The sequence below is a fragment of the Pinus tabuliformis genome, chromosome 5_2 (genome assembly GCF_031772625.1).
Source record: "Pinus tabuliformis cultivar Carrire ecotype Pingquan chromosome 5_2, CPIR1, whole genome shotgun sequence".
Taxonomy (NCBI): Eukaryota; Viridiplantae; Streptophyta; class Pinopsida; order Pinales; family Pinaceae; genus Pinus; species Pinus tabuliformis.
The window spans coordinates 461,817,604-461,843,626 of record NC_142306.1 but is presented as its reverse complement, the minus strand read 5'-3'; the positions used below and the strand labels follow the sequence as shown (position 1 = coordinate 461,843,626).

General features: G+C 38.8%; 1 protein-coding gene across 1 annotated transcript; it reads right to left on the bottom strand.

Annotated features, from left to right (window-relative positions):
* Positions 1–16,617: 16,617 nt before the first annotated feature.
* LOC149159670 (uncharacterized) lies at positions 16,618–20,211 on the bottom strand. The gene is made up of 6 exons (XM_089434385.1): positions 19,957–20,211; positions 19,356–19,869; positions 19,056–19,075; positions 18,414–18,766; positions 17,067–17,134; positions 16,618–16,919 (listed from the first exon to the last, which is right to left on the bottom strand). The coding sequence occupies exons 1-6, from the start codon at positions 20,209–20,211 to the stop codon at positions 16,618–16,620; spliced, it is 1,512 nt and encodes a 503-aa protein (XP_089290511.1).
* Positions 20,212–26,023: the final 5,812 nt, after the last annotated feature.

The following is a 26,023-nucleotide window of genomic DNA, read 5'->3' as shown; positions in this document are numbered from 1 at the left end:
AAGAAATGTAGAAAAGTATAGTATTCCAAATCAAACCCTTGAAGCATTCACGGAGTGGAAACATATTAACTTTACAGAAAACTCTGAGTCGCATAGTCGCAATCGCGAGGGTATGCAGACTTCATGAACAGAGTGTAGTTGCTCGTACTAGTATGCTGATAAAAACTATAAGGTAAACCCTCTAATATACATGCAAAACGACAACAAGGCAATCTTGCAAACCTCGGCCATACGGGAAACAAGTAAATCCGAGAAAATGTATAAAAGTATAAACCCGGCTCTGAAGGCAAATTCAGGTGATAAAACTGTGGGTTATACGACAAGAATTTAGCAGTGTGAGGAATCAGACTCATATTCACTGTTAACCAAAAACATAAACTGTGAAGCATAACCCTCTACCATTATGCAGTGAATATTAAGCAATGCATTCGAACATTATGAAATGTTGTGCATAATACATTATGAAACGAACTGAGGAATGTTCGAGAATGAAATTATACATATATACTTACAAAAATGCTCTGTCATAGTCTTAGAATATCATAATTCAAACTCAGGAACCTTGACGAGGGTTCATATATTAGAATTATCAGGAAATATGGAGAGGCGCCGCAAGAACAAGCGCTCATTCTTTAACCACAGAACTCAGGCCGTAAAGACCGACCAACAGTATAAGAACTGCAGAATATATATAAACATAGCATACATGACAATGGAACATACATAGACATAATGTGTATGGCTAGTCCTGGAAACTGTAGGGAGACATACAATATTTACCAAGGGAATTAACCCTAACAACATTATTTAACAGTGAAACGCACAAAAAGTATACAAGAGAGCTCGAGGCTCATTAAAACACAGCTAATAGTTGAAAATCCTTTTCGAGGGTTAGAATTCTCAACCCTTGTTAGAGCTGGGAAAACCTGCCAGGCTCAAAATCTGCCAAACTCTGTGAAATAGGCAAGGTAGAAAATCCGTAAGGGGGCTAGGCCAGAAGGCCATCACAATCCAAGGAAAAAAATAAGAGAGAGACCCTTCACTTCTTGCAGTGTAATAAGCAGAATGCGGAGAAATCATGGACACATACCTGGTCAATCGAGTTTGGAGCGGATAAGACTGGAAGCCGGGCAGCTACACCCGCGCCCATGCATAGCTTGCTGGAATGAGATCCGTAACCCTCGTCCTTAGGAAAACAGGGACAAGCCAGAAGCATGTTAGAAAACTTTGGGGCAAACAGGAACCAAAGGGATACAGTAATTGGTATGGAAATCAAGAGAAAAAAAAACTTGTAGACTGACAGCGTAGTGAAAAAACTTACCCTACGGCCGTCGTCATTAAAATAAGCAGGTCCAAGTTGATCCGGCATTTGGAAAAGCTTTACGGCCATAGTCATTCATTATCCAGAAGAGGCTCTGTGTGAATTCGGCACCAAGAAGGAGAACAATGCTGTAGCAAGACCCAGAATCATGTTTTGGAAAACATCAATGGCATGACTAACTGTGTTGTGTATTGAGCAAACCATGTTTTCCAGTCCGCCGCATGGGAGGAGCCCGAGGGCGCGGAGGTAGAGGGTTCATAGACCACACCCTCATCACGTGAACGAGCCGGCGGTAGTAAATGCCCAGGGCCAGGTGTAAAGAGTAGCCTTACCCGCATTAAAATCGACAGATGAATCCCTGTCTTCCGTGGAATGTTTCTAAATGCACACATAAATGACAGAATATTTCACCCATAGCCATTTCTATTTGGAGCCTGCGTGTAGATAAAACTAACGTTGAAATGTGTGTGTTCCAAATGCATGCATGGGTGGATAGTATACGTTTATATTGCGTAAATTTTTTTATTTTATTTTTTATTTTTATTTTTACGTAGGTTAATTCATGGGGAACATTACAAGTGGTATCAGAGCCAAGTTTCAGAAACTGTGGCCTCTAGGAATTGGAGTTGATATACAGATTGAATATAATTTATTTCCATCTCTATGGAGTAGTTAAAAAAAAAAAAAATTGATGCGTGACTACTCACCTGTTATTTTTATGTTTAAGTACAGGGAAAAGACTGACAATATGAGGAGAGGAGACAGTGCGTCACATAGATTTGTAGGAGGACCGGCACCTACAGAGAATAACCTCGAATTATGGGTACAGCTTGGAGAGGAGGCTCGCAGTACAAACCTTGCAATTTTGGAAATAGTGCAGGAATTGAAAAATGAAATGGCCCGATTGAGGGAGGATAACACAAGGTTAACAATGGAACATGAGAGAATTATAAAGAGTCTATCTGACAAGAAAAATCAACAACCATTGAATCCCAGTGCTGAGCAACAAAGGATGTTAGGAGAACAGAATCAAAATACAGAACCTGAAGAGTCAGAAGGAAGGGAGGAGGAGTGATTTGATAATGCCTCCAAACCGCAGACATCGAAAAGGCAATGGATAGAGTTGCAAGGGGAATTTCACAAGATCAAACTACCACATATTGACAGAGAACAGGAGGAGGCAGCTGAAGTGTGGTTGATCAATATGAACAAATATTTCTAGTTGTATGAATATGATCACAATCTTAAGGCAAGGTTAGCCATCTTCCAATTGCAGGGGAAAGCCACCTTGTGGTGGGAGGAGGTTAAGATGGTAAAAGGATTGAGTGAATAGACTATCACTTGGGAAAAATTTCAAAAATTCTTTAAAGAAGGATACTTGACAGAACGCTTTTATGACGAAAAGGAAAGAGGGTTCCATGACCTGCGCTTGGGACATCAAACTATGGACGAGTTCATCACTCATTTTACTTCATTACTACGTTATGTGCCTTATATTCGAGAAGAAAAAGCTAAAGTACAAAGGTTTGTCAGTAGTTTACCCTCAAGTATGAGGGAAAGAATCGAACTTGACAGCCCAAAGACGATGGACGAGGCTATACGCAAAGCCCAAATTTACTACCAGCAAAGCAAGTAGAAGGGAGAAATCCTGGGTAAGAAACGGGTCAATAAGAAAAGCAGCAAGTTGATTGGAAGTGCCAAAGGTAATCATTGAAGTGGTAACAAAGGATTCACTAATAGACAAAACAACAGAAGCATACAGAACAACTCACTCCGATTAAAGCCTCCCACTGATTCCAGAACCAATGAACAACCTAGAAGAATAGACAATGAAGGGGCAGCAAGGCCTCCAATGCAATGTTGGGGCTGTGGTGGACCCCATTATGTTAAAAACTACCCTCAACGAAAAGGAACTGAACAAGTTTCCCAAGTCTATGAAGCTTCTACGGTTGGTGATGTAGGACGGAGTCTACCAAAGATTAATGCTGCTCTGGAGGATCGTCAGGTGGAGTACCAGCCGACCATGGTGGAATTTGAAGGTAAACTCTTGGACCTTGCTGTTACTGTTTTAATTGACCCTAGTGCAACATTAAGTTATATTAGCCCTAGAATTGTGGAGAATTTTAAGTTGCAACCTATTAAGTTTAAGGACCCTTGGTTAGTCCAGTTGGCAACAGGGGAAAAAAGACGGGTAAATGCTAATATCAAAAACTGCCCTTTAAAAATAGCAAGACAGTTAGCTACAAGAGATTTAAATGTGCTTCCCCTTGGTTCATATGATATATTAATTGGTATGGACTGGTTAGAGAAGCACTAGTCCATAATTAATTGTAAACCCAAGACTATCATTTATAAGGACAAGCTTGGAATTAAGCAAGAAATGCAAGCAATCAAGAGACCAATGGAAATTTGGCCCATAACCGCCTCACAACGATCAAAATGTATTAGAAAAAGAAGTCAAATTTATGTTGTCCAAGTGGGCTATACGAAATCAAAAGATAAAACAACTAAAATGGAGAATATTCTTGTGATAAAGGAATTTGCTAATGTGTTTCCAGAGGAGATTCCCAGACTACCACCAAAAAGAGATATAGACTTTACCATAGAATTGGTGCCAGGAGCAGCCCCGGTATCCCGGGCACTCTATAGAATGAGCATACTAGAATTAACATAACTAAAAATGTAGTTACAGGAGTTGTTGGACAAAAACTACATCCGCCCCAGTGTGTCACCCTGGGGAGCCCCAGTGTTGTCTGTTAAGAAGAAAGATGGGACCCTCCGCATGTGTATAGATTATCATCAACTAAATAAATTGACGATCAAAAACAAATATCCTCTGCCTCGTATCGATGAACTGTTTGATCAGGTAAAGGGAGCAACAATTTTCTCAAAGATTGACTTGCGATCAGGATATCACCAAGTCAAGATTAAAGATGAGGATATAGCTAAGATAGATTTTAGAACACGATATGGCCATTATGAATTTGTGGTGTTACCCTTTGGGTTGACCAATGCCCCTGCAACTTTTATGTGTCTAATTAACAACGTATTTCACCGATATTTGGATAAGTTCATGTTGATTTTTATTGACGATATATTGATTTGTTCTCAGACTATGGAGGAGCACCAGGAGCACCTCAGATTAATGTTGCAAACCCTTCGAGAACACCAACTATATGCTAAGTTTAGCAAATGTGAATTTTACAAAGAACAAATACAATATTTGGGGCATATAATTTCTAAGGAAGGAATCACTGTGGATCCTAAAAAGATAAGGACTATAATGGAATGGCCGATGCCTAAGGATGTGGTGGACATCCGATCCTTCATGGGGTTAGTAGGCTATTACAGATAGTTTGTGGAAGGATTTTCGAGGGTAGATTATCCCATTACTTCCTCACAAAAAAATGGAAGGGCCTTTAGGTGGACCCCTGAATGTCAAAACAGTTTCGAGCAACTTAGGTACCTGCTCACCAACGCACCCATTTTGACCATAGCGAACCCCAACAAAGATTATGTGGTGTGCACAGATGCAAGTAAAGGAGTAGGCAGTGTGTTGATGCAGGAAGGGAAGGTAATAGCTTACAAATCAAGAAAATTAAAGGAACATGAGCAGAAATATTCTGCTTACAATCTAGAGTTGGCAGCTGTGATTCACACCCTGAAAATGTGGCGACATTACCTTATGGGAAGAAAATTTCTGTTATTGACAGATCAGCACAACCTGACCAATTATTTTAGCCAGCCCACTCTGAATGCAAGGCAAGCACAGTGGGTGGATTTCCTAAGTGGTTTTGATTTTGAGATCAAGCATTTAAAAGGGAAGGAGAATCAGGTGGCGGATGCTTTGAGTTGGAAATTGCAATGCTTATACGAAATTCCTACAGTAAAGTGAAAAGCATTAAAAATGTAGCCAAACAAGATGTTTTTTATCAACAAATAAAATAGCAGGTGCAGCAACCAAACAACAAAGAAAAACAGTCGAATTACGCCTTGGATAATGCTGGAATGTTGTATTATAAAGGAAGGCTATATGTGCCCAATCAAAATAGCATTAAAGATATGATATTGGATTAGTATCATAAGATTCATTACGCTGGACACCTAGGATATCAAAATATGGTTATGGCACTTCGAAAAGAATATTATTGGCTAGGAATGAAGAAAGATGTGGCTGGTTATTTGGCACACTGTCTAGAATGACAACAAATTAAAACAAAACATCAACATCCTGCAGGTTTATTACAACCATTACCCATTCCGAATGGAAGTGGGAAACCATCTCTATGGATTTTATAACCAGTTTTCCTAAGTCAAAGAAAAATAACAACTCCATCATGGTGGTGGTGGACAAGCTGAGTAAGTCAGCACATTTTATACCAGTACAATCTACCTATAGAGCTGTGCAGATTGCCCACATGTTCATGCAAAATATATTTAAGCTGCATGGGTTACCAAAGACAATAATTTCAGATCGTGATGTAAAATTTACATCGGTCTTTTGGAAAACATTGTTTGAAGAATTGGGAACTCAGCTGAACTTTAGCATGGCTTATCACCCTCAAACTGACAGGCAAACTGAACGGGTGAACCAGGTGGTGGAAGATATGTTGAGAGCATATGTGATGCAGCAACCAACCAGGTGGGAGGACTATCTACACTTGGTTGAATTTGCATATAACAATGGCTAACACACATCATTATTAATGATCCCTTTTGAAGTACTGTATGGGCAGAAGTGTCGCACCCCCTCGAGCTAGAGTGGAACAGAAGACTGATTAATGTTAGGTCCTGAAATGCTTAAGGAAATGGAGGAACTGGTTAAAAGGGTACGATCTAATATGAAGGTAACTCAGGATAGGAAAAAGAGCTTTGCTAACTGGAAAAGGAGGTTTAAGGAGTATCAGGTCGGTGACCATGTGTATGTGAGGATTCGAGCAAAAAAGAGCACATTATAGTGGAGCGGGTGCGCTAAGTTGGCACCTCGATACTGTGGACCATTTCAGGTCTTAGCAAGAATTGGGTTGGTGGCCTACCAGCTCGCTCTGCCAAGTCACATACGAGTTCACAATGTCTTTCATGTCTCCGTATTAAAAAAATATGTTTATGATCCTAAACATGTGATTAAATGGCAAGATATTCAGGTAAGAATTATCTCCGATAAATCAGTCTAAATGTTTTCTTTTGAAGGAAAACTGACTTAGGATGTTGCTTGTTGCAGGTAGAACCAGAAGGAGAAATCCGGGTTGAACCGCTGAGCATCCTCGACCGGAGAGAAGTAATGCTGTGGAAGCAGGATATTACCCAAGTTAAAGTGTAGTGGCAACACTTTGGGCCTGATGAGGCCACTTGGGAAGATGAAGAACTTATGAAAAGGGCTTATCCAGGGTTGTTCATAGCTGAAAGACATTGGGACGATGTCCAATCTCAGGGGGGAAGATGTGATGCCCCAAGATAAAAATGTAAATATTTAATTTACTGTGGTAAATGTAAACTGAACCTGTTATTTTTGTCTATTTAAAAATTTAAATATAATTTGTTTTCATGATGAGAAAAAGAAAAGTGTTTCCTTGAAAGGAGGAAAATTCTCAAGGAGGAAGTTGTCCTATTGGGGTGGAAAGACAGTTGCTGCGAAAGCAACCCTAACTGGAAAAGTTTCCAGAGAAAAGGAGGGGAGGAGGGAAAAATCTGTGCTATAGGGACAGGCAGAGGAAAAAGGAAGAAAAAAGAATCCAAAAGGAAAGGAATGTGGCTAAGTCTGGTGATGACCAGATAGCCCTGCTCACTGCACAAGCACTTGCAGAAGACTGCGGTCTAGCAAGAAGCAAGGGGGAATATTCTAGTCCTGAAGGATGAATCTCATGGTCGGGTGGATTGAAAGATAGCAGACCCTGGTTCGGGTGACTATCAGGAACAATTCTTCAGCCATATTGAAAGACAACAGACCCTAGTTCGGGTGACTATCAGGAACAATTCTTCAGCCAGATTGAAAGACAGTAGACCCTGGTTCAGGTGACTGTTAGGAGCAATTCTTCAGTCAGATTGAAAGACAGCATACCCTAGTTCGGGTGAATCGGAGAACTCTAGGTACATGAGAAAAACTTTGTGTTGGGAATGTTTTAGAAAGTTGTATAATGTTAATTTTTGTTTCTTCTCTGTTTCCTCTTTATATTGTGAAAGGGGAGTGGGTAAGATTTTCTTACAGGGAACCAGGATAGGAAATTGGGCGGAGGTATGGCTATCTCCCTAAAGAAACCTTGACTACTGCTAGTGTTTGGTAGCCTGTGAGGAGTTTGAATTTGGTTCTTTTAAAAGAAAATTCTCTGGGAGTTAAATGTGAGAGGGGTCTGCTGGGAATTCTTTCAGAGATTATAGAAATAACGGAAAACATAAAACTCACAGGCTCAACATAGATTCAGAGTCTTCAAAAAACTGTTATTATAGCAAAACATGATACATTCCATGAACAACAAAGGACCAACAGGGCTCTGTATTTATTCTTTTGACATGCTTTATCTCAAAGAAACGTAGAAAAGTATAGTATTCCAAATCAAACCCTTGAAGCATTCATGGAGTGGAAACATATTAACTTTACAGAAAACTCTGAGTCGCATAGTCGCAACCGCGAGGGTATGCAGACTTCATGAATAAAGTGTAGTTGCTCGTACTAGTATGCTGACAAAAACTATAAGGTAAACCCTCTAATATACATGCAGAACGACATCAAGGCAATTTTGCAAACCTCGGCCATACGGGAAACAATTAAATCCGAGAAAATATATAAAAGTATAAACCCAGCTCTGAAGGAAAATTCAGGTGATAAAACTATGGGTTATACGACAAGAATTTAGCAGTGTGAGGAATCAGATTCATATTCACTGTTAACCAAAAACATAAACTGTGAAGCATAACCCTCTACCCTTATGCAATGAATATTAAGCAATGCATTCAAACATTATGAAATGTTGTGCATAATACATTATGAAACAAACTGAGGAATGTTCGAGAATGACATTATACATATATACTTACAAAAATGCTCTGTCACAGTCTTAGAATATCATAATTCAAACTCAGGAACCTTGACGAGGGTTCATATATTAGAATTATCAGGAAATATGGAGAGGCGTAGCAAGAACAAGCGCTCATTCTTTAACCACAGAACTCAAGCCTTAAAGACCAACCAATAGTATAAGAACTGGAGCATATATATATAAACATAGCATACATGAACTGGAACATACATAGACATAATGCGTATGGCTAGTCCTGGAAACTGTAGGGAGCCATACAATATTTACCAAGGGAATTAACCCGAACAACATTATTTAACGGTGAAACACACAACAAATATACAAGAGAGCTCGAGGCTCATTAAAACACAACTAATAGTTCAAAACCCTTTTCGAGGGTTAGAATTCTCAACCCTTGTCAGAGCTGGGCAAACCTGCCAGGCTCAAAATCTACCAAACTCTATGAAATAGGCAAGGTAGAAAATCCTTAAGGGGGTTGGGCTAGAAGGCCATCACAATCCAAGGAAAAAAAATAAGAAAGAAACCCTTCACTTCTTGCAGTGTAATAAGTAGAATGCGGAGAAATCATGGACACATACCTGGTCAGTTGAGTTTGGAGCGGATAATACTGGAAGCCAGGCAGCTACACCCCCGCCCATGCAGAGCTTGCTAGAATGAGATCCATAACCCTCATCCTTAGGAAAATAGGGACAAGCCAGAAGCATGTTAGAAAACTTTGGGGCAAACAGGAACCAAAGGGATACAGTAATTGGTATGGAAATCAAAAGAAAAAAAAAACTTGTAGACTGACAGCATAGTGAAAAAACTTGCCCTACGGCCGCCGTCATTAAAATAAGCAGGTCCAAGTTGATCCGGCATTTGGCAAAGCTTCAGGGCCATAGCCATTCATTATCCAAAAGAGGCTCTGTGTGAATTCGGCACCAGGAAGGAGAACGATGCTATAGCAAGACCTAGAACCATGTTTTGGAAAACATCAATGGCACGACTAACTGAGTTGTGTATTGAGCAAACCATGTTTTCCACACTGTCATATGGGAGGAGCTCGAGGGCGCGGAGGTAGAGGGTTCATAGACCACACCCTCATCACGTGAACGAGCCGGTGGTAGTAAATGCCCAGGGCTAGGTGTAAAGAGCAGCCTTACCCGCATTAAAGCCTGTAGATGAATCCCTGTCTTCCGTGGAATGTTTCTAAATGCACACATAAATGACAGAATAATTCACCAATAGCCATTTCTATTTCGAGCCTGCATGTAGATAAAACTAACGTTGAAATGTGTGTGTTCCGAATGCATGCATGGGTGGATAGTATACGTTTATATTGCATAATTTTTTATTTTTTTTTACGTAGGTTAATTCGTGGGGAACATTACATTTGCGCTTTAAAAAAAGTTGCACCTAAAAAAATTTGATCCCTCTCAGCTCAGATAAATCCATACTTAAGATAGATCAATGCTGATATACATTATCTTTGTCTTATAATAACATTAGAAAAACTATTTTATAAAAATATTGAATACCTAAAATATTCGGCATTATATTCATTCGATTATGAAACACTAAAATGCTTGACATTGTAAAAATAATATGCAACAGTTTAAATAATAAAAAATAATTTTAAAAAAATGTTTAAATTTTTTTTTTTTTTAATTTTTAATTATAAATTATTGTTTTTAAAAATCCTACCATATAGAAATGAATATATATATATATATATATATATATATATATATATATATATATATATATATATATATATATAATTCTAAATTTACTTAATATTAATTTTTAGATATTTAATTTTTTATCATTCGAATTGCTTTTATACTTTTCAATATTGTATTCACACTCCAAAACATTTATACACCAATATCATATGCATTATATTATATTATATTATATTATATTATAGTTTTATTGATTTATATTTAGGTTTAGATAGAACATGGTATGATATTGTTTTTTTTTCTCGATAAAGACTAAATCTATTAAGTAAAATATAGTACAATCAGGAGAAGCAAGAGACCGGCAGACCGAAAATGATGGATCCATCAACCTCGGTCCCGGAGGAAAGATTCAATTTCAGAGCTACATCAAATAATTTGAGAGCAAACACTGACTAACAGACTTTTACCCCAGAGGGTCAGAAACTACAACACAATGTTTTTTCCCTTTCTTTTTGTTGACTTTTGTCCAGCCATCATGGGGAGAATGAGCTAGAACAACTTGAAGACTGGAATTCTCTATCTTCGGGAACTCCTTTTCTGATTCAGAGGAGGAAGTCTCATGGGCGTGTTTCTGGGAGATTGCTGCGACATGGGTGTGCTCCGTAGTATCCGTGGGTGGAACCATCGGCTGAGGCGCTTGGTCCGGTTCTGAATCGCTTTCCTTATCCTCCATACTTGGGGAGCTAGAGCTCCCAGCTGGCGGCGGTGGACAGGGAGCCCAACGTTTGGGTTTGGATTTTGCGAATATGCCCTTTTTCGATCTTGCTGTCAGCGATGGGCAGGAGTTCTGCAGGTGCCCTGTTAGGTGGCAATGGCGGCATTGGAAGGCAGTGTTTTCGTAATCTAGAAACTGGGTCCAAACAAAGTCATTGATCTTGAGATTGATTTGCTCTGGCAATCCCTTGCTTAAATCTAGCTCCACACATACTCTAGCATATGTATAGAGACCTTGTTGTTCCCTCTTGTAATCTCCCATTAAAAAGCAACCCAAGGTGTTGCCTATTTGCCTGTATACTTCTGTGCGCCACAGGTGTATTGGGAGATTTGGAAGTCTGATCCATACAGGGGCTTTAGTGATGACTGCAGAAGCTGGGTCAAAGTCTGGGAACCATGGAGTTAAGAAGAGGCCTGCTGAACCCATGAACCAAGGGCCTTCTTCTAAGGCATTTTCGTAGTGCTCGGGGTTATCGAACAACACTATAAAATATCCCTTTGCACAGAAGTAAACCTTGCAACGGTCAGTCCAGTTGTCATTGATCCAGTCATAAAGATCCTTTGAGTGTGGCCAGAGCCCATTGAATCTACAGATGATGGCCCTTTCAGCAAATTTTTGGGTGTCGTCTGCAAGGTCAGAGTAGGAGATCTCAACAGAGGGAACCTCCTCCAATTTTTCAAACAAAAAAGGCTTGGGTTTGGGAGGTTCCGGGGTTGCGGGTATCTCAGAGCAGACTACAGCTTTGTAAGAGTATGGAGGAGCAGAAGAGGATTGCCCTGCAGCTCCACCTCTCAAGTGAAAGGAAAACACTAAAGAACTATTGCTTTTTATGCTGTAAAAGGAGAGAGGAAGAGGATCTTCGAGCTGTTTACCTTGGAAAATAAGTCTCTGTAGGGCTGAGGGGATCCCAAGTCTGTGCTCCAGATTTGCTTTGAGGTTCTGCACTAGATCTGTAGGGTTTACCCATTGCAGAATGGTCTTGCCAAAGATCTGTGCTGTTTGAATCTGAAAGGGGGTAAAGAAATTGTCAAAAGATTTCTGGAGCAGCATGGGGCCATAATCTTTTGAGTCTCCCATCTCTTGACGCAAAGGAGGCAGCAGGAGAGAAGAGATTTTCTGCCTGAGGTGTCTTTTGGTCCAACTCAAATCTGCTGCAAAGGGAAGGGCGACCAATCTGTGGAGAGGCCTCTGATCAATGGAGGGGCCAGAGCTGCCATGGCTATGCGCTCCTGAGCTCAACGCATGGACATTCGCCTTTTCCTTCGGCTCAACCTCCGCATGGAGCTTCAACTCGGGTTCACGCCTCCAATAGATCCTGAGTCGAGCCCTCCTTTCAGCATCAGGTCCATGCAGAGGCCAAGCGGCGGCCGAGGACAGGGAGGCGACAGCGGCTGCATCTTCGCAGTTGGGTTTCGGCTCCGTAACTCTGCTCAATGCCTGATTCATCTCCGGCCTTCTTATCTGGAATGGATCTTCCCCTTCGACGGCCGTGAGCCGAGGCCAAACGGAGGCTGAGGGTGCTGCAGCGGCGGCGGCTGTAGGGTTCATCTTTCGCAGCTCTTTTTTCCTGAAGGATCGGTGTTTCAAAAGTCAACATGGTATGATATTGTTATTGGTTAGAAATTTTATAATTTTTCAAAACATATATACAGGATGGTAGAAGCTTTATCTACTTAACAATGCGCTTATTATATTGAAAGGTAATTTAAATAAAATTTTTAAAAACAATCTTTTTAATTTTTAATTTAAAAATTTAAAAATTAAATTTATTTATTATTTCTAAAAATCACAGTATATAAAAATAATTATATATATATATATATATATATATAGATATAGATATATATATATAGATATATATATAATTTATATATTACTTTTTAAGATATGTAGATTTTTATTATTCAAAATGATTTTATTCTTTCAATATTATAATCAAATTATAAAATATTTTTAAACAAATATCATATCCATAATGTTTTGTTTTCTATTATATTATGTTATATTTTCATTGATTTATATTTAGATAAATCATGGTATGTTAATGTTATTGGTTAGAAATTTTACAAAAATTTCCAAAGATATATGCATGATGGTAGAAGCTTCATCTACTTCACAATGTGCTTATTATATTCAATTGTAAATGGACTGTCACAAACCCCCTACAGCACATAAAAATATAATAATTATTTCTAGTTGACTTTTGTTATATTCCCCGTCAACTGTTCGTTAAAAGTGATTTTACCTTGTCCAATTCATAGTTTTCGGTAATCGGAAAATACTCTGGTGGCATGGTAGGTCGTGGTAATAAAGTGCCACAGTTTCACCAACCCTTTTGGACTCACCTGCGCTTTCCACCTGGCCTAGCATTTACTCCGAGTTCTGTCTTGGTGGCATGGCAAGGGCGGGAGTACCAGCAGCGTTTACGTTTCTCAGGTTCTTCCAGACAACAACAGTGGAGATCCTGGTGCGTAGATCCAATGGTTGATCAGCGAACCGAGGGTTTTGTCCTTGTTAATCCAACGGTGTGGTTCATTCGGCTCATTGTTTCATCGCCCTGGCTTCAGCTCCGCTCCACCTCTACTGTGTCGATAGCTGTGGGTAATCCTTTGGTTCCTGCGCAGAGCTTCGATTTAGTTTCCAGGCTGTCTGCATTTCCAAGGGTCCGCATGGCTTGGGTAATATTCATCATCTGTCCCTTTTTCATTCCTTATTTGTCTGTTTTTCCTTGACAATACGCAGGGTCATTGTTTTAACTCTCTTTCTTATTTCTTTCAAGAATGGAAGAGGAGAGGAGGCGACCAGAGAATACTGGCACAACTCTTTGGATGGACACGGTCTCCTGGACTACCTGCTTCATACATAGATTCCAGGGGTAAGTGAAAAAAGTTTTGGGTTGAATTTTCCTGTGGAAGTGTACAACCAGGCTTGGGTTATGGATCCCTGTTTTTTTCTTTTGTGTCCAGCTCCAGAGGTATTGCCTTTCAAAACCTGGAGCAACGTCATACTATGGTCTTGCTACTTAATTTCCTAAGGTTTATGGGGCCACGACTGTCCTGACTGGAAGTTTGGTCATTCGGGCGTCGTTCTGGCTTGCGTTGCCTTAAGCCTGTCAATTGTCGTAATATGAACTTTCTTAACCTTTTTTTTTGTATTCAGTGGTGAACTATCTGGGGTCTAGCCCCGTAAGCTATTGCACATTATAAGGTTTCACTTGTTCACAGTCCAGAAACCCTTGAGCTGGACCTTTTTTCTAATTAATGGATTTTGTATTCTGACCTAAATCTTGTCCACAAGACTTCTGACATGAATGGTTGTATATTGAAGTTCTGGGTTTATATAATTATCTTTGCTTCTTCCAAATGATTTATTGGATGTCTTACTATCTTAATTCTGAGATATATTCTACGTGCAGTATTTCTGTTCTTTTATTCTATGTCTCTGCAGAACGAATAATATGGGAAGCATTAGATTCAGGTTTTATATGTATGCCAACAGTAATTATTGAAATGAGGTCATTTATATACGTATATCTGAACTATTGTGTTTTATATGACTTTACTATGTCTCGGCCTCCCTAAATGCTGTTGCAGGTCATAGTTTGTTTATCTGTAATTGTAATAGTTACCACTGAAACGCTTCCCAGGGATTTCCAGCCTCCCTAGGGTTTTGTCCTAGGTCACGATAGGATTTCCGACTGTCCACTTGAATACTCCCAGTGTCAAGTCCTCCCTTCTCGTGACGTTGTTAAAGGTATATCATATACTCAGACTCTTGGACTGCCATTTTCTCAGAAACCCTCCCTTGACTCAGTCTACACTCTTCATATGACCCTGCTACAGCTTCTACCTGCCGATACCTTGTTATAACCATACGGGTCCTTGCCTTAGCTTAACCGCAAGCTAGAATCAACAATGATTCCAAGGTTTGAATGTCGACTCTCCATGCTTATGATGTTATTTCAACTCATTATTTCCTCTTATCCGCAAGAACAGTACCTTTAGTTTTAGCAAGAAATTTCCCTAAAAGAATAAAATACTGGTTGTACAGGTTTACTTCTGATTTGAGCATGAATATTCACATTGTAACACTGTAACGGTTTACTTCTATTTCAAGCTTAAATAGTAACATTGTAATTTCATTGGTTTCGAATATGTTCTTTTCTTTGTTACTATAAAACTATAGTATTTGCAGCCATGGTTATATTCACTACTCACTATACCTGGGAGGTTCATAAACTTAAAGCCACAGACCCTATCCATTGTTTTCTGAGCTTCCTCGCTCAGAGTGTTTCTACCACTACCTATGTTCTAATCCCTTGTCTTGTACTTAACAGAGGTAAGAGAATGTTGTCTAAGTACAGTTATCTACTAAACATAGAAACAAAATAACCAGGTCTCTTCAACTGCTTCCTAAACAGTTACCCTTAACATATTTAACGCATTTCCTACCAGAATAAACTTAACAAATTATTCAATAGATATCCAAGGAAATTTTCCTACTTACCTGGTCTCCTCCTGTCGAATAAGACTCCTCAGAGGTTCACCTAGAATTCCTATTGCTTCTCTATTTGACCACCCAACCGTGAGACTCGTCTTTCAAGACTAGAGTCTCCCCCCTAGCTTTCGCTTGCCGGATCACTATCCTCAGCAAGAATGCACTCAGTGCTTGCCTATCTGGTTATCACTAGACTTAGCCTCCTTCTTTCTACTTTCTTCTTCTGCCTATCTCTACAGTGTATATTTCTGCCTCCTCCCCTCCTTTTCTCTGGAAGCCTTCCAATTAGGGGAGGTAGTTTGGTTACAGTTTTAACAACTGTCTTTTCCCAACTTCCTCCTTAGAAGTTGCCAACATTTCAAGAAACATTTCTTACATATATATATTTTAAAGAACACAATAACAATAACAATACTATTAATTTTCAAACAGTTAACAGTGTCATTTTTAGCTCTGTCTTTTACCATAGTGAAAATCAAATATTTACATTCTCCCGGGACATTACATCTCCCCCTCCTGAGATTGGACATCGTCCCGATGTCTGATGTTCATAAACAGCTCTGGGTAAGCCTTTTTCATGAGCTCTTCATCTTCCCAAGTAGCCTCATCATAACCGAAGTGCTGCCACTGCACTTTAACTTAGGTAATAGCTCACTTCCGCAGCTGTACTTCTCTCCGATCGAGAATGCTCAGTGGCTTGACCAAGACTTCTCCTTCTGGTTCGACCCGCAACAGACAATATTTCAAGTCAGTTTCTTTTAAAGTAAACCTTTAGACTGGTCTACTGGAAATAATCCTCACCTGTATATCTTGCCATTGAATCACATGTTTAGGATCATAAATGTATTTTCTTAACACAGAGACATGGAAGACATTGTGGGCCCGGATGTGACTTGGCAGGGCGAGCTGGTAAGCCCTCGGCCCAATTCTTGCGAAGACTTGGAATGGTCCACAATATTGGGCTACCAAGTTGGCAGTGTGCTCTTTCTAGCTTGGATCCTTACATAAAAAATTGTCACCAACTTGGTATTCCTTGAACCTCCTCTTCCGGTCAGCAAAGTTCTTTTACCTATCCTGAGTAGCTTTTAAATTAGAGCGTACCCTTTTCACCATATCTTCCATTTCCTTAAGCATTTCTGGCCCTAACCTTAGTTTGTCTTCAGGTCCAACCCAACTTGAGGGTGTGCGGCATTTCCGCCCGTATAGGACCTCAAAGGGATGCATTTGTACCAAGGTATGATACCCGTTGTTTTATGCAAATTCAACCAAGTGCAAATACTCCTCCCACTGCATTGGTTGCTGCATTACATAGGCTCTTAACATGTCTTATACCACCTTGTTCACTAGCTCTATTTGTCCATTGGTCAAGGCATGGTACGTTGTACTGAAGTTTAGCTGTATTCCCAATTCTGCAAATAATGTCTTCCAAAAAGCCGATGTGAATTTCACGTCACGATCAGAGATTATCGTCTTCGGGAGTCCATGCAATTTAAACACATTCTGCATGAAGATATGGGCAATCTGTACAGCCCTGTAGGTGGATTGCATAGGTATAAAATGTGCTTCTTTACTCAACTTGTCTACCACCACCATAATAGAATCGTTATTCTTCTTTGTCCTAGGCAGCCCTGTTATGAAATCCATAGAAATGGTTTCCCATTTCCATTCCGGAATGGGTAAGGGTTGTAATAGCCCTGCTGGATGCTGATGCTCCACTTTAATTTGTTGGCACTCCAAACACCGTGCTAAATACTCAGCTACATTCTTCTTCATACCTGGCCAATAGTACTCTTTTCGAAGCACAATGATCATTTTCTGATATCCTGGGTGTCCAGCATAGTGACTGATGTGAAATTCGTCCAAAATCAGATTTTTAAGACTGTTTTGACTAGGTACATATAGCCTCTTCTTATAATACAACATGCCAACATTATCTACTTCATATCCTTGTTGATTCTTCTCACTAGTAGACTACTGTACTTGCTATTTTATTTGCTGGTATTCTGCATCTTGTTCTGCTACCTTTTTTATCATTCCCTCGAAGGGACCTTTCCATTCGCTGAAGGAAATTTCGTACAAAAATTGTACCTTCCGACTTAAGGTGTCAGCCACCAGGTTTTCTTTCCCCTTCAATTGTTTGATATCGAAGTCAAAAACACTTAGGAAATCTACCCACCGTGCTTCCCCTACATTTAAAATGGGTTGGCTAAAATAATTGGTTAGATTTTGGTGGTCCATTAGTAATAAAAATTTCCTCCCCATGAGATAATGTCGCCACATCTTCAAGACGTGTATGACGGTTGCCAGCTCTAAATCATAGGCAGAATATTTCTGCTCATGCTCTTTGAGTTTCCTTGACTCATAAGCTATTACTTTCCATTCTCACATCAACACACCTCCCATGCCCTCCTTGCTTGCGTCAGTGCACACAACATAGTCCTTATTAGGATCGGCTATGCTCAGAATGGGTGTGGTGGTGAGAAAATGCTTAAGCTATTCAAAACTTCTCTGACATTCTAGGGTCCATTTGAATGCTCTTCCTTTTTTTCTGTAGGGAGGTGATAGGATACGCTACTCTTGAGAATCCTTCTACAAAGAGCCTATAATAGCCGGCTAATCCCATAAAGGACCTGATGTCTGCTACATCTTTCGGTACGAGCCATTCCATTATGGTCTTTATCTTTTCAGGGTCCACTGTGATCCCTTCTTTTGTGATTATAAGGCCTAAATACTGTATCTCTTCCTTGAAGAAATCGCACTTGTTGAACTTAGCATACAACTGGTGTTCTCAGAGGGTTTGTAGCACCAATATGAGGTGCTCCTTGTGCTCTTCCCTAGTGCGGGAGTATATCAGTATATCATTGATAAATATCAGCACAAATCTGTCCAAATATCGATGAAATACATTGTTCTTTAAGCACATGAATGTTGCAGGGGCATTGGTTAACCCGAAGGGTAGCACCACAAACTCATAATGCCCATACCTTGTTCTAAATGTTGTTTTAGCTATTTCTTCCTTCTTAATCCTGATCTGGTGGTAACCTGATTGCAAATCGATCTTGGAGAATACTATTGCACCCTTCACTTGATCGAAAAGTTCATCAATCCGAGGTAGGGGATACTTGTTTTTGATGGTCAGTTTGTTCAGCTGACGGTAATCTATACACATGCGAAGGGTCCCGTCTTTTTTCTTAACGAATAACACTGGAGCTCCCCACAGGGATACACTGGGGCGAATATAGTTTTTGTCGAACAGTTCCTGTAACTGCATTTTTAACTCTGTCAACTCAGGTACACTCATTCTATAGGGTGCTCGAGATACCAGTGCTGCCCCTGGTATCAATTCGATGGTAAAGTTTATATCCCTTTTAGGCGACAGTTCAAGAATCCCTTCTGGAAGCACATCCGCAAACTCTTGTGTTATAGGGATGTTATCCAACGTGGCTATTTTATCCTTCGAATTAGCATAGCCCACCTGGATGGCATAAATCTAACACCCCTTCCTGATGCATTTTGCGAGCTGGGATGCAGTTATTGGCTGAACCTGCACTGGCCGTTTAATTCCTTTCATCTCTTGCCTCTCTCCAAGTTCGTCCCTATAATAAATAGTATTTATTTTGTAGTTAACCAATGACCGGTGCTTCTCTAACCAGTCCATACCGATCAAAACATCATATGAACCAAGGGGGAGCATGTTTAAATTTGCCATTACTAGCTGCCTTGCTATTGTTAAAGGGCAGTTATTGATTTTTGCCAGCACTTACCTCTTGGCCCCTGTAGCCAGCTACAATAGCCACGGATTCTTGAATTTAACAGGTTGCAGTTTACAATGTTCTACTACCTTTGGACTAATATAACTTAATGTGGCTCCAGGGTCAATTAAAACAGTTATAGTAAGGTCTGAAATTTTACCTTCAAATTTCACCATGGTGAGCTGGTACTCCGTCTGACGATCGTCCAAGGCTACATTAATCCTTCGTATGCTATGTCCTACATCACCAACTGTCGATGCTTCATGGATTTGAGATAACTATTTGGTTCCCTTCCGCTGACTCTGGACTTACTGGTTGGCTTGGATTTGAATGAGCTTCTCTGCATAGTTTTGTTGTTCTGCCCCTTGCCCATTCCCTTGCTTCCACCACTATGATTTCCTTCACTATTTCCAGCTAGCTTATTTCCTCTTTTCTCATTCAATCTTTTGTCCGAAGCTTCTCCTTTCTGTTTATTCTGTTGGTAACAGATCCTGGCTTTGTGGATAGCTTCGTCCATCGTCTTTGGATTGTCAAACTCAATCCTTTCCCGCATGTACAGGGGTAAACTACTAACAAATATTTGCACCTTAGCTTTTTCTTCTCTAATATAAGGCACATAGCGAAGCAAGGAAGTAAAATGGGTGATAAATTCGTCCATGGTCTGCTGCCCCAACCGCAAGTCATGGAATTCCCTTGCCTTTTCATCATAGAAACACTCGGTCAGATATATTTCTTTGAAGTACCTTTGAAATTTCTCCCAAGTTATGGTCTGTTCGCTTACTCCCTTTACAATCTTGACTTCTTCCCACCACAGGGTCGCTTTCCCCTATAATTGGAAGATGGCTAATCATGCCTTCAGGTTATGATCGTATTCATACAGCTGGAAGTATTTGTTCATGTTTATTAACCATGCCTCAGCTGCTTCCTCCTGTTCCCCGTCGAAGTGCGGCGGTTTAATCTTACGAAACTCTCCTTGCAACTCTATCCGTTGCCTTTTTGAGGTCTGTTGTTCAGATGCATTATCAAACCATTCCTCCCTCTCTTCTAACCCTTCAGGTTCTGTATGATGGTTCTGTTCTTCTGACATCCTCTGCTGTTCCACACTAGGATTAGCTGGCGACTGGTTCTGTCTATCAGATAGGATTTTTAGAATTCTTTCTTGTTCCATCGTTAATCGTGCATTATCTTCACGTAACCGAGACTTCTCATTTTTTAACTCCTATACTATCTCTAGAATGGCCTGATTTGTATTGTGGGTCTCTTCCCCGAGCTGTACCCATAGGTCGGGATTGTTCTCATGACCAATTGCGGGTCCCTGACCCCCCATAAATCTGCGAGATGCACTGTCTGTTTTCTGCATGCTGGCAGTACTCTTTTTCTGGTCCTAACATAAAAAAAGTGTCACGAAACAACAAATCACAAAACAAAAGGTCAGTACACTATCTATTCTTCTTTAAATTGCTCAACAGAAATAGAAACAATTGTATACATTATGTGTGTCTATCAGTTCTAGTTTTCAATTTTCGGATTTCAGCTTCCCCAAAGGTCACACTGTTTGTAACTTGGCTTTGATACCACTTGTCACAAACCCCCTACAACACATAAAAATTTAATAATTATTTCTTGTTGAATTTTGTTATATTCCCCATCAACTGTTTGTTAAAAGTGATTTTACCTTGTCCAATGCATAGTTTCTGGTAACCGGAAAATACTCCGGTGACATGGTAGGTCATGGTAATAAAGTGCCACAGTTTCACTGACCCTTTTCGACTCACCTGCGCTTTCCACCCGGCCTAGCATTTACTCCGAGTTCTGTCTTGGTGGCATGGCAAGGGCGGGAGTACCAGCAGCATTTACATTTCTCAGGTTCCGCCAGACATCAACAGTGGAGATCCTGGTGCGTAGATCAAATGGTTGATCAGCGAACTAAGGTTTTTGTCCTCGTTCATCTGGCGGTGTGGTTCATTTGGCTTATTGTTTCATCGCCCTTGCTTCAGCTCCGCTCCGCCTCTATTGTGCCGATAACTGTGGGTAATCATTCGGTTCCTGCGTAGAGCTTTGATTTAGTTACCGAGCTGTTTGCATTTCCAAGGGTCCACATGGCTTGGGTAATATTCATCATCTGTCCCTTTTTCATTCCTTATTTGTCTTCTTTTCCTTAACAATACGTAGGGTCATTGTTTTAACTATCTTTCTTATTTGTTTCCAGAATGGAAGAGGAGCAGAGGCGACCAGAGAATATTGGTACAACTCGCGGGATGGACACGGTCTCCTAGACTGCCTGATTCATACGCAGATTCCTAGGTAAGTGAACAAATTTCTAGGTTGAATTTTCCTGTGGAAGTGTACAACCAGGCATGGGTTATGGATCCCCGTTTCTTTTCTTTTGTGTCCAGCTCTGGAGGTATTGCCTTTCAAAACCTGGAGCAACGTCATACTACACTCTTGTTGCTTAATTTTCTAAGGTTTATGGGGCCACGACTGTCCTGGCCAGAAGTTTGGTCATTCGGGCATAGTTCTGGCTTAAGTTGCCTTAAGCCTATCAGTTGTCGTAATATGAACTTTCTTAATTTTTTTTTTGTATTTAGCGGTGAACTGTCTGGGGTCAAGCCCTGTAAGTTATTGCACATTATAAGGTTTCACTTGTTCACATTCCAAAAACCCTTGAGTTGGACCTTTTTGCTAATTAACAGATTTTGTATTCGGACCTAAATCTAGTCCACAAGACTTCTGACATGAATGGTTGAATATTGCCCTTCTGGGTTTATATAATTATCTTTGCTTCTTCCAAATGATGTATTGGATGTCTTACTATCTTAATTCTGAGATATATTACGCGTGAAGTATTTCTGTTCTTTTATTTTATGTTTGTGTAGAACGAATAATATGGGAAGCATTAGATTCAGGGTTTATATGTATGCCAATAGTAATTATTGAAATGAGGTCATTTATATATGTATAACTGAACTGTTTTGTTTTATATGACTTTACTACGTCTCGGCTTCCCTAAATACTATTGCAGGTCATAGTTTGTTTATCCGTAATTGTAACAGTGACCAATGAAACCCTTCCCGGGGTTTTCTAGCCTCCCTAGGGTTTTGTCCTAGGTCACGATAGGATTTCCGGCTGTCCACTTGAATACTCCCAGTGTTGAGTCCTCCCTTCTCGTGACGTTGTTAAAGTTCTATCATATATTCAGACTCTTGGACCGCCATTTGCTCAGAAACCCTCCCTTGACTCGGTCTACCCTCTTCATATGACCCTGTTACAGCTTCTACCCACCGATACCTTATTATAACCATACGGGTCCCTTGCCTTAGCTTAACCACAAGCTAGAATCGACTATGATTATGAGGTTTGAATGTCGACTCTCCATGCGTATGATGTTATTTCAATTCATTATTTCCTCTTATCCGCAAGAACAGTACCTTCAATTTTAGCAAGAAATTTCCCTAAAAGAATAAAATACTGGTTGTACAGGTTTACTTCTGATTTAAGCATGAATATTCACATTCTAACACTGTAACAGTTTACTTCTATTTCAAGATTAAATAGTCATGTTGTAATTTCATGGGTTTCGAATATGTTCTTTTCTTTGTTACTATAAAACTATAGTATTTGCAGCCATGATTATATTCACTACTCACTATACCTGGGAGGTTCATAAACTTAAAGCCACAGACCCTATCCACTGTTTTCTAAGCTTCCTCGCTCAGAGTGTTTCTACCACTACCTATGTTCTAATCTCTCGTCTTGCATTTAACAGAGGTAAGAAAATGTTGTCTAAGTACAGTTATCTACTAAACATAAAAACAAAATAACCAGGTCTCTCAATCCACTTCCTGAACAATTACCCTTAACATATTTAACGCATTTCCTACCAAAATAAATTTAACAGATTATTCAACAGATATCCAAGGAAATTGTCCTACTTACCTGGTGTCCTCCTGTCGAATAAGACTCCTAAGAGGTTCACCTGGAATTCTTGTTACTTCTCTGTTTGACCACCCAATCGTGAGACTCGTCTTTCAAGACCAGAGTCTCCCCCCTAGCTTTCGCTTGCCGGATCACTATCCTCAGCAAGAATGCACTCAGTGCTTGGCTATCTGGTCATCACCAGACTTAGCCTCCATCTTTCTCCTTTTTTCTTCTGCCTGTCCCTACAGTGCAGATTTTTGCCTCCTCCCCTCCTTTTCTCTGGAAGCCTTCTAGTTAGGGGAGGTAGTTTGATTGCAGTTTTAACAACTGTCTTTTCCCAACTTCCTCCTTAGAAGTTGCCAGCATTTCAAGAAACATTTCTTACATATATATATATATATATATATATATATATATATATATATATATATATATATATATATATATATATATATATATATATATATATATATATATATATATATATATATATATATATATATATATATATATTTAAAGAACACAATAACAATAACGATACTATTAATTTTCAAACAGTTAACAGTGTCATTTTTAGCTCTATCTTTTACCACAGTGAAAATCAAATATTTACATTATCCCGGGACATCACATGGACTTTTCAAGGTAATATAATAATAACTATAATTAAAAGAATATATTTTTTATTTTTCTACCAAATTTATTTTCATTTTAATTTTATTAATATTGAGAATACATAAAGGAGTTAGTGATAGGGAGTTCTATTGAGATACTCTATGGTAAAAGGGTTATTATTTCTAAATTCAATGGAATTTTTTTTAATTATAAGTATGGGCTAGAATGCCTAGGTCAAAGTTAGTAATAAACTAATAGGACGGAAATGTGTAATTCATTGCATGCTTATTATGAAGGAAAAGGTTATTTAAAAGTATTCTAATAACAAGAAAAACTTTTTTAAATATGTGAAAAATGTGAATAACATATTTGAAGATAACATTATTATAATTGGATTTGGATCTCCTAACAATGTATCTATTTTATTAAATTGTAATTACATTTTTCTACATTCTACATACTATAATAAGAATATAAATTTTTTTTTTAGTTTTTAGAAAATTTATCTTAATTTTTATTTTATTAGAACCTACAATACATAATGTAGTGCATGATAGGGTGTTTTGTTTAGGAATTCCATAGTAAAAGTGTTATTAGTTCTAAAATCCACAAGAATAATTCCAACCATGAGTATGAATTGGTGTGGCTTAGGTCAAAATTACTGAAAAACTAACAAATGAAAAATAATTAATTAATATTTCATATTAAATTGTCAAATTTTGGTGCAAAGAATAGATTCAATCTTTAGCTCGCAACCTAGGGTCCAAGTCTTCAACCATACACAACTTTTGATGGCTCCCTCTTGTGGTAGAGTTAGGGGAGGGCCTTACTTCATAAAAGTGGTGGAACGAACGGGGTCAGACAAACCATTTGTTAGCCAAATGGCTTCAAAACTCATAGGAATTTCAATTCTCATCCAACATCATCAGAAAATCGAAAGGAGGGGGAGAAGAAAAATTTATCTCATAAACAATCAGTCAATAAAGGAAAGAGGCAAAAAAACACTATATCATGTCTTCCATAGACATCCAAAAGCCCAATGTTTAAAATCATGTCGAAGAAACTTGGAAAAAAAATATAGTACATGAAATACTATACATTAATTTTCAAATTGATAGGAATTTTGTCATCAAAAACATTGTTAATAGGGTGGATTTGGAAGTGCAAGAAATTAAAAGGGGACATAAAACTAAAGTTGGCCTCAAAAGGATTTTCACTGTTATTTTGAATAATGCATATAATTGGGATGAAATATTTCAAGGACCATACCTTTTAAATTCTATTGTTTATATATTGAACCCTAGTTGAGAGATTCAACCCTAATAAAGAATATTTTAACTTTGATCAAATTTGGTTCAGGCTGCACTCACTTCCATCATATGTGACAAAGACACACTTGAAGGCATGTGTAATGCCATGGGGTCATTCATTATGTTGTGAAAAATAACCAAGCTAGGGTGGTATACATAATATGTGAGGCTATACATCATATTTGTAGAACTAGATTTGACTAAACCACTCCTGTCAATTATTTAGGTAAAGTAGAATGAAATTTGGAATAAGTCCATATATTATGAACAAATCCCCTTCAGGTGTTGCAAATCTCATGAGTAAGGTAATTTTCTTAGAGAATTCACATTAAACCAAAATCAACAATCCTTACCAATTATGTAGAAAATGGATGAGAAGGGTTTTGTAACGGTAGAGAACAACAAGAAAGAAATGAGGAAAGGATTATAATATCCAACAACATCGGGAAACAAAGTTGAAAATTGCTACAAGATCCTACAACAAGAGCAGGAAAAAATACAAGAAAGTAGGGGCAAGAAGAGACCAAGAAAAATATTACCTATATGGTAGAAAGAGTAAGAAATAGAAAAAGGAAAGTGAAGAAGATAATACAAAGAAAAACAAACAAAATATACAATAATGGAGGAAGAGGAACTAGAGGATTCTGAACTAGAGGACATAGAGGAAGAATATGTTAGCAGAATGGACTTACAAATATTAGTTTTCGAATTGGAATAGAGAAATATAGTTTCAATACAAGAAGAGGACGTAAACATTATAAGAAAAGCCTTCATTTCAAGAGAAACTAAATAAGAATGAAACAAGTAAGCCTTTTTATTCTCGTTCTTGAGTATCCGTAGGAGTGAAAAGTACATCAAGTAAGGAAATATTAAAATTAGGTAGAGAAGGTAAAAAAAGGGAAAATAAAGTAAATAAACATTTTCTTCAATAAATGAGAGAATTCCTTGTGAATACAGGTAGGGTGACATTAATGTTAGAATTCTTTCAAGCCACCCTCCAAAATATGTAATGAATGTGATGTCTTGGAACATATAGGGTCTCAATCAGAAATCCAAATAGAGACTCATTAAAAACAAATTTACGAATGAAAACCCTGATTTTATGATGATAGAAAAAAGAAAATTCTCAATACAAAC

Bases quoted from the DNA above. Each gene is read 5' to 3' on its own strand.
- LOC149159670 (XM_089434385.1), bottom strand. From the start codon at position 20,211: ATGGAACAAGAAAGAATTCTAAAAATCCTATCTGATAGACAGAACCAG. The intron at 19,870-19,956 runs GCATGGTTAATA...TTCCAATTATAG, and splicing joins AACAGGAGGAAGCAGCTGAG to GGGAAAGCGACCCTGTGGTG. The intron at 19,076-19,355 runs GTAAGTCCAGAG...TGGCTATTGTAG, and splicing joins ATTCAAATCCAAGCCAACCA to CTGGCTACAGGGGCCAAGAG.